Source organism: Grammomys surdaster, unplaced genomic scaffold, assembly GCF_004785775.1.
Source record: "Grammomys surdaster isolate TR1022 unplaced genomic scaffold, NIH_TR_1.0 125098, whole genome shotgun sequence".
Taxonomy (NCBI): domain Eukaryota; kingdom Metazoa; phylum Chordata; class Mammalia; order Rodentia; family Muridae; genus Grammomys; species Grammomys surdaster.
In genome coordinates, this window is record NW_021620001.1 from 338,431 (window position 1) to 347,292 (window position 8,862).

The following is an 8,862-nucleotide window of genomic DNA, read 5'->3' on the forward strand; positions in this document are numbered from 1 at the left end:
TGGTTGGTTGGTTGGCTGGCCAACTGGTTGGTTGGTTGGTTGGTTGGTTGGTTGGTTGACTGGCTGGCGTGGTTGGTTGGCTGGTTGGCTGGCTGGCTGGCTAGCTGGTCAGCTGGTTGGTTGGTTGGCTGGCTTGGTTGGTTGGCTGGCTGGCTTGTTGGTTAGCTGGTTGGCTGATTAGTTAGCTGGTTGGCTGATTGGTTGGTTGACTGGCTGATTGGTTGGTTGGTTGGTTGGTTGATTGGTTGGTTGGTTCGTTGGTTGGTTTGTTGGTTGGCTGGTTGTTTTTTGAGATAGAGTCTCACTCTGGCCCAAGCTCAAACTCTTGATTCCCCTGCCTCAGCCTCCTCCATGCTGAGTTTACAAGTGTGCACCACCACATCCCATGTATTGAACACTTTGCTCCTGTCCTTCCCTTGGCCTCTTGTTCCCAACTTTCCTTCAGTTTTTGGCAGCAAGTAGTTTTTACAGAACTGTAAAAACACAGTTACAGTTACAGGCTCTGCAATGGGCCTATCTAGGTAGATTTTGAGCTTTGGGGAGATTCTGAGCTACAAGATGCAGTCTCTGTTTCTGTAAAAGCTTGCCTGAAGCCTCTTGCAGGGTGACCTGTTTACACCTTCCTGTGGTTTGAGGTTCGACTAGACCTCCCCTTGAGGATGAGACCACTTGGCCTCCCAGGGCTCAGCTTCCTAAAAGCAAGCCTAGATTTGAATACTCTCTACAGCCTCAGGGTCTTACTCAGCCAGTGTTGAAAAAAGAGATATGCCCAGAGGTGCTTCCTAGCCATAGAACATTAAGAACTGGCAGCAGTACCTGGGTCCTGGGAGGTCTGCCCTATGCTGTACCTGGTGGCCTTGCAGCTGGCCAAGGCTAAAAAGCCTTCAGGAGGCAGGAACAGGGAGGTGTTTGGCCGCATTCTCCAGCTGGGGACTGTGTATCTATTCTCGGGGCGGCCTTGGTGGCAATCTGTTTCACTCTGTAGAGGATTAGGTGACAGCTGAAGCCTCTCTTTTGCCACTCCAGGTTCCTGTGTGGCAAGGAGATTAAGAAGAAGAAATGCATCTTCCGACTGCGCATCCGTGTCCCACCCGCCCCTCCAGGAAAACTGCTTCCCGACAGGGCACTGATGCCAAGTGACAAAGGGACCTCTGAGCTGCTTCGTAAGAAAGGAAAGAGCAAGCCTGGGTCAGTGCTGGTGGGGTCCGTGGCTGCAGCCAACTTGGGTTCTCGGCCTAAGCTCCCACCTCCTGCAGATGCTAGAAGCTATGCAATGGCCCCAGGCAGTGTGGCAGCCCCTCTGTAAACCTGGAGTCCTAGACCCAGCAGGGTCCAGCTATAGGCACTCTGGGAGAGCTAGCGAGATGATCCTAGGTCCCTCTCACCACAGGCCCCTCACTTCCTAGCTCCAGGGAAGCCTGATCCTGGGACCCAGCACTGCTGCTTTAGGACTGGGCAGCAAGCGGACACAGAAGTGTGTGATAAGCCCTTGTTCTCCTGGCTGGGCAGAGCCTCCACTGGGGCAAGGAGGCGCCTCTCCTTTTTCTACTCTCTAAAACCCCACAATCACTGCCCCCAGAGGATGGCCTTCTCCCAGGTTCCTTCTACCCTGCCCCCAGAGGATGGCCTTCTCCCAGGTTCCTTCTACCCTGCCCAAACCCTCTGCTGGCCACTTCCCCCAGCACTCCTGAGGCCTTTCCCACTGAGCCTCTGCCTCTCCCTCCCCGGCTCTGACTGGGCCACCCTCTCCCTTTTCTGTCTCCACAGTTTGTTGCCTCAGGAATCCCAGCAGCAGAAAAGGCGAGTTTATAGAAGAAAAAGATCAAAGTTTTTGCTGGAAGATGCTATTCCCAGTGTTAGTTCCTGGTTTTCTTATTCTCCAGTTCCACGTGCAGGGGCTACACACATTAGGGGTCCTGTGCAGAAAATAATGCACTGTCCCCTACCCAAAGGGGCACCCCAATATCCTACTTCCAATTACAGAGAAACAAGGACGAGCCAGGCACCCTAAGACCACTATTGCCTTATCCTAACAAGTTCTGAGAACACGGGTTAGGGCAGGGGTAGATAATATCCCAGTTCCTGTCTGGGCAGAACAAGGCTGTGGCAAGGCAGCAACTTTGTAGATGGGACACTTGAGGCATTGACTGAGCCTAGAACCAGTTCTCAGACCACATTTTCCTTCTTTGATTATCCTTACTGGAACCCTCCTTGTGGATGACAGTGTTAACAGTGTGTCTCTGCACTCCAGTGCTTTACAGTTTGCAAAACACATTCACAATTCACAACCAAGATTGATTCCTAACTGCTTCCTGTGGCCCCCGGTAGAGCAGGCTCTGAGTTATTCCCATTTTGCAATGGAGGCAGCCAAGACTCAGAGAGGCGAATAAGAAATCAGGTGGCTGGAAAAAAAGTCAGAGTAGATACCAGGGTGACTTGGCTCTCTGCTCACAGAGTCCAGAGGAAGTGGCAGGTTTTACCCAAGGATTGGCAGCCCTCATAGTTCTGGCTGAACAGCAGGCACCCCTCAGCTAGGGAAAAGGCTGCTTGGGGAGAGGCGGGTCCGTTGGTCCGTTGACTGACCCTGTCTCCACTGTGTCCACAGAGTGACTTCACCTCAGCCTGGAGCACAGACCACCACCTGGCCAGTATATTCGATTTCACACTGGATGAAATTCAGAGTTTAAAAAGGTACCTGCTATTCTAGAACTGACAGTAAAGGGGCGCTCTACTCCCCAGCGTGAAGGAGGGACATATCCTAAAGGTGTGGACAAGCCCCTCATGGGTTTTCTGAAACTTAGCTGAAAGGTCCAATATGCACAGGGCTGCCTGAGAATTTTGTATGCTATAGCTTTTGGCATAGCGCCCCCTACCCTCCAAAGCAGTGGTCCGGGCTGACTTGCCTGCAGTACCACCTCTCTAGACCCCTCCACTGCCCCACATCTAAGACCAAAAGGGCTACGGCTGCCCTACTCTCACTGCTTCATCTGTGTTTATACTGAGCCCTCTTCCTGGACCACTCTGTGCCCTGCACTTCCCCAGCCAAAAACTCAGACCATTGCTTCCTCTGGGAAGCCCACACAGACCCTCCCAAGCTGTAAGCCTGCTTATATCTGCTCATATAAATATAAAATAGCCATGTTTGGGTATTTGAAGGGCAAAAATTTCATCTTTTATCACTCGACTCCCGAACTCACTGAAGACCATGCTGTCTTGGTCCTGGATCAGGAAGGGGAGGGGTTTAGAGTCAGACAGGCGCTTTAGGCCATTCTTACCAGTTCTTACTATGCAGCACTAGCGGACTCTGTTAATCACCCAACCGCCTCATTTCTCCCACTTTGAATCCGTGAAATTTTGTACAACTGCCCATTGGCTCATGAACTGTGTCACCAGCGTGTCTGTTGCCACGGGAGAGTGGTCTGGGAAAGTTTTCTTGACTCAGCTTTCAAGAATGAATGGTAGAAAACAGGACAGACAGATATGGGATGAAAATCTTGGCAGTGAGGAGTTGGGCCCTGCTGGGATGGAGGACGCCTGTCAGAGACAAGGAAGGTGGAGAAGCTCCACGGTCCTGGGCCAGGCCAAGAGCAGGCTCCTCTTCTCTCCTCTCAGTGGCAGCTCAGGCCAGACCTTCTTCTCAGATGTGGATTCCACTGATGCTGCCAGCACCTCCGGCTCTGCCTCCACCAGCCTCTCCTACGACTCCAGGTGAGCTTCCTGAGGGTGTAATCTGTAGCTTTGTGTGGGACAGTGGTCCTCAGCCTGGCCATTCCCTACTGCTGGATGCAGACTTATCCTGCACTTCCAGGTCTTCTGTGACTGAGTCTGCTCTGGACTCTCTGTTCCAAAGCACCAGGGTGACAGTAAGGTTGCTGTGAGCCCTTCTGTTTGTGAGCTTCTTTGCCTGCAATGGTTATAGTGATCCCTCTAGTCTATAGACCCAGTTCTAGGACCATTTGATTAGAGAGGCCGTTTCCTTAGGGCTTCTTGGCATCCGTGTGTCATAACTGTGTGTCATCTGTGCCTTGGACTGCAGAGCTCCTGTTCTCAGTTCCTGGCTATCTGGTTTATATCCTAGGATCTTGAAGAGAAAATCCATTTCTTTTAAGCAGAGTAGAAGGGCAGACTGTGAGGTCTGGCTGAGAGTAAAGCCTGGTTTACTTCTGGGCACAGCCCCCTCTGCTTGTGCACATCTGTGTCTGGGAGCCTTCTCTGTTGTTGCCTCTGTAGCTTTAGGAACCAAGCACAGGGCTTTGTGCTTACTAGACAAGTGATCTATCACTGAGCTATACTTCTCCAGCCTTCCTGCTCCCTTGCGTTCTCACTATGCCTCCGTGTCGTGGCATCTGTTAACAGGCAGTTAACACATGTTAACACCTCTGCCTGCACAGTACAAGGTCCTTCGGTTCCTGTCCCTATGTAGCTCACCCAGCTCATACAAGGAAGGCCTCTGCACTGTGGGACTTCAGAAGCACACACAACAATGACCCAACCTTCCAGATACAGATAGCATATGCTTCAAAATTGAATATGCCCAAGTTGGAATCCTGGCCTTCATACTCCCCAGCTGATGTCTTCTCTGAAGCCTCAGTTTCCCAATTACAGGACTACTCTGAAGTTCCAACAAGATAATCAAAGTCCCCAGGGTGCAGCCTCCTCACTGGTAACTAAGAGCCTCATCCCCATCATTCCCCTCTTCCTTCCTGATACAGATGGACAGTAGGCAGCCGCAAGAGGAAGCTGGCAGCCAAAGCGTACAGGCCCCTGCGGGCAAAGCATCGGGTGGCTGAGCTGGATGGGCGCTGTGCCTCAGACAGCAGTGCAGAGGGAGCTCCGGTCCCTGAGCAGCAGGATGAAGGCATCGACAGCCACACACTTGAAAGCATCAGTGGAGATGATTCCTCCCTGTCTCACCTCAAGTCATCTATCACCAACTACTTTGGTGCAGCCGGGCGGTTGGCCTGCGGGGAAAAGTATCGGGTGTTGGCGCGGAGGGTCACTCCAGAAGGCAAGGTTCAGTACTTGTTGGAATGGGAGGGGACTACCCCTTACTAATTACCCCCTCAGAGGCTGCCCAGATCCATGCAAACCAAAGGAGGGACAGAAGAGGCCACTAGGTCCCTGTTTTCTCCAGGCTTGGGGTGGTGGAGGGAAACAGGACATCCTGGCTGCAGCCCCTGCCTGCTGCCTGCCAGGCCAAGGCCTGTGTGCTGCTGTACCAATTGCCTGAGTTTCTGAGACCCCAACTGGCTCTCTCTCCCTCTCTCGTTCTCTATACTACACTCCATACCCCTCAAACTTTTTATTGGTTCCTCTCACAGTACCCTGGCTGTGACCCCTGATCTAAGGCCTGAATATGTTTTTCATTGTCCCCAATTATCCATCTTCTGACCTCTCACCCCTTTCAGGTATTTTGTGTGGACACACATCTTCCATGCACACATGCTCATCTGTCCCTCACTGGGACCACAGTGAGGGAAGGGAACCCCGGGAGTCTTCTACTTTCTCACTAGTACCCCTCACGCCAGGAGGGTAGGGATGCCTGAGGAAGTTTAGGATGCCTGGGACCCAGAGCCTGGAGAGTGATGAGCTGGGTCTCTGCTGAAGGGACTGGAATCAGAGTCCTTTATTGAGGAGGGGAGGGGAGACTAAGGGAATCTGGGCCAAGGCTCCCAGATGTTAGCAACAACCCTTCACTGTTGTCACAGACTGGGTCTCGCTTTGCTGCATAGACATGTTCTTAAACACATAGATCTGAGAGGATTGGGAGGAAAACCAGGCCAGATTCAATCCGATCCCAAACACTGTGTGTACAGACACACACCACCACATATTCCTGCCAGGGCCCCCTGGCTCCTGTCCTTGGCCTTTCCCAAAGATACATGCTCCAGTTAAATGTGAAAACCAAACTCCTGCCTCCTCTGGTCTGTGAACCAGCCTTGGTCCCACCGAGAAGCACAAAGACACCCCTCTCCTGCATGGCTCCTGCCTTGCCCTGGAGCTGACAATCACTTTTGGGGACAGGCTGGGGGGTTTTCAAGGGCCTGAATCATTGTTTCCCTTTAGAAAGGAAGTCTTTGTCATCGATGGTACAAATAGAATTTTTAGAATGGACAAACTCAGCCGAGTCTGGAGGGAAACCAGAACTAAGAGGTGGGCAGGGAGCCCTTATTTTGTCTACAAAAACAGAAGCTGACTCGTTCGGTTGGAAAGATAGAAAGAAGTGCCTTCAGGGTGGGAGGCAGGGAAGGGAGGCAGGGTGGGAGGCAGGGCAGCAGGCTGGGGCCAGCCTCCCTGACTGCTGCTGTGGCTTCCAGCTGGGAGTGGGAAGATGGCCCGCATGGTGACATCAGACTATATCAATGGCACTGATTTTCCCATGACTGGGTTTGACCCCTCCATGCCTGCCTGTGAGCATTAAGTGGGGTTCCTGTGGTAGGTTAGATGGCCCCTGCCTTAAACCTCAGCAACCATAGTGCCTTGCAAAGGAACCTCGCCTCTCACTAGACACAGCTACCAACTTCCCTCTGCTTCTCCATCTGGCTCAGGCAAGGATAAGCAGATGGACACTGAGCCCGGTTGTCAGCCCACAGCTGCTGCCGCTGAGGTCCCCAAGTGGGGCCTGGTGGAAGGAGAGTTGTGAAGCCAACTCCCAGGCCAGCAGGCCTGTGGGAACTGGGGTCAAATTTGTGGCTTCCTGTTGGCTTCAGTGAGAATGGCAACCTCCAACATGTGTTTTCCAGGCTACTGGGGAACCCAGAGAGCTAGGATGGTTATTTGTACATCTGCCCCTCCCCTGCTGTGCCCCAGAAGCTCTGGGCCTGAGCAGCAGGAAGGCAGGCAGGGTGCTCATCCTGTTGGGGAAGCTAGCACAAGGTCTGACCAGGTCACGGGACCCCCCATGGCAGCATTTCACTCCTACAAGATAATAGCTGCATTACTGCCAACTGACAGTATAACTCTGAGCACCTTTGAAAAGATTTTTGTTTTAAATTGCTGCTTTTAATAATATTTGTTATATTAAAGTTATAATTGATATGTCTGGTTTACAACATAAGCGTGTCCTTGGAGCCATCTGTGGGTACTTTTCTTGGCTTCCTAAAGTTTAGGCAGAGGCTAGCGAGGCCAGCCATCTGGCCACCCAGCCCCCCGCCCCATCCTCTGCACCTGTGCGCTCTCAGCAGTGATCCCCTATTGCCCCTAGGGAATGTGGAACTTTCTCTCTCTGCTGTTGAGTAATAGCAAACATTCACCCTTAGGATTTAGGAATAAATTAGAGTTCTCAGGAAGTCCCCAAATCATGTTAGCCTTAAAATATTTTGCTCTTCCCATTCCTCTCCTCATTATTATATTTACCTGAAAACTGTTGACTAAAGAGGCATATTATGCCTTTTTATTAGTACTAATAATGGAGGACCATAGGCTCGGGATTAACCATAAAGCCCGGAGAGCGCCAGAGAGCATTGTTTGGATAGTGTTCTAACTCATTGGATTTCCTACCTGAACGGCACAAAAGACCAACCTTCTGTCTGAATTACCAACTTAAGAGTCCCTTTCGCTTCTCAAGTTTACTTCATGCAACACCGCTCTCAGAGTTTGTATAAAGCATACACTGTGTATATAAAATTATTTGCAAGAAAAACTCGTCAATAGCAGCAGACTGGCTGACACGGCAACAGCCTAAACCAAGGCCCATAGATTAGATGGTGGTGCTTTCTCCTCTGCATGCTGCTGGCCAGGCTCTGTCTTCAGTTCCACACTACAGTGTTACCACTGTTATTCTTTACTTGATGAAGGTGGTTTGGTTTGGTTTTGAGATAGGGTCTCCCTTTATAGCCTAGTCTGGCCTTGAACTCAGGGTTGCCCTGCCTTAGCCTCTGAAGGGCTAGGATTATTGGGTCCACCTTCACAGCCATATGCATGGATTCTTTTAAAGCAGTGGTGCTTATGTCTAGTAAGATTTAGCAGTTAAAAGATAAGTTTTTACTCATTTCTACAGTGGTCTTTTTTAGAGATTCTAGAAATCCTAAGAAATGCTGGAAAGGAATTCCCATGTGTAGACGCTAGTTTGGGACCCACCAGTGTCTTCCATAGCTGCATTCTGGGAGGACAATGTAGGACAGTGGCAGGTCACTGAACTCTACTCTCCCTTCATCCATGGAGTGGGTTACACACTCCAGATCTGTGGTAAGGAAGAAACACCACAATGGATGTACAAATGTCAGGCTGACTAGCAGGTGTCTGTGGGGGACTGACTAGCCCCTTTGAATAAAAAGTAGGAGGATGCTAGGTTTTGACTCTGACTCTAGTCCACATCCTCACGGTCCCCTTAGGTGGCTCATGCCCTCTGGCAGGATTTCACCAGTAAAATGGTGATAACGAATAAGCCTAACTTAGCAAGAATAAGAGAGGAAGCTTCCTAAACAGTTCAGTAAGCATTCCTCTCTGCAATTTCCTGCACACCGAGGCAAAGATAGGCCACCAAGGAAGGTTATGTTGATGACATACACAGCACAGAAAACAAATCAAAAACTACAGGTATAAAAGTCTCTTGGATTTTAAGAAAAAATTAGATATTTTGCATATTTCATATCGTAAAAGTAAATTGATGGTGCAGAGACAGCTTTGTTTATTTAAATCTTTGAAACTGAAATGTCAACTTGGGAAATAAATTCCCAGGCTTGGGCAAGAGATAAACAAGATTCAGACAGGCCTCTGACCTCCAGCCCAGGAGAGAGGCTTTTCAAAGGTAGAGGGGACTTCATGAGCACTGGGATGGTGCCACAGAGGGATGACACTTGTGATGAAAAGGACGGGGTTCTGAAAGGAAGTCCTAGAAACTGGATTTTATCCAAAAAGCAA

The 8,862-nt window shown here is 50.5% G+C and overlaps 1 protein-coding gene across 6 annotated transcripts in view; it reads left to right on the top strand.

Annotated features, from left to right (window-relative positions):
* The window catches only part of Phf19 (PHD finger protein 19), a 35,181-nt gene that overhangs the window by 17,640 nt on the left and 8,679 nt on the right, over nucleotides 1-8,862 (top strand). For 3 of the 6 annotated variants that reach the window (XM_028785088.1, XM_028785089.1, XM_028785090.1), the window contains exons 11-15: nucleotides 1,027-1,188; nucleotides 1,768-1,855; nucleotides 2,606-2,691; nucleotides 3,613-3,708; nucleotides 4,713-5,008. In XM_028785088.1, the coding sequence (XP_028640921.1) occupies nucleotides 1,027-1,188; nucleotides 1,768-1,855; nucleotides 2,606-2,691; nucleotides 3,613-3,708; nucleotides 4,713-5,008 (728 nt within the window). Of the gene's footprint in view, nucleotides 1-1,026; nucleotides 1,189-1,767; nucleotides 1,856-2,605; nucleotides 2,692-3,612; nucleotides 3,709-4,712; nucleotides 5,014-8,862 lie in introns of those variants that run through there. The other 3 variants (XR_003713713.1, XM_028785091.1, XR_003713714.1) reach the window with 3 other exon arrangements.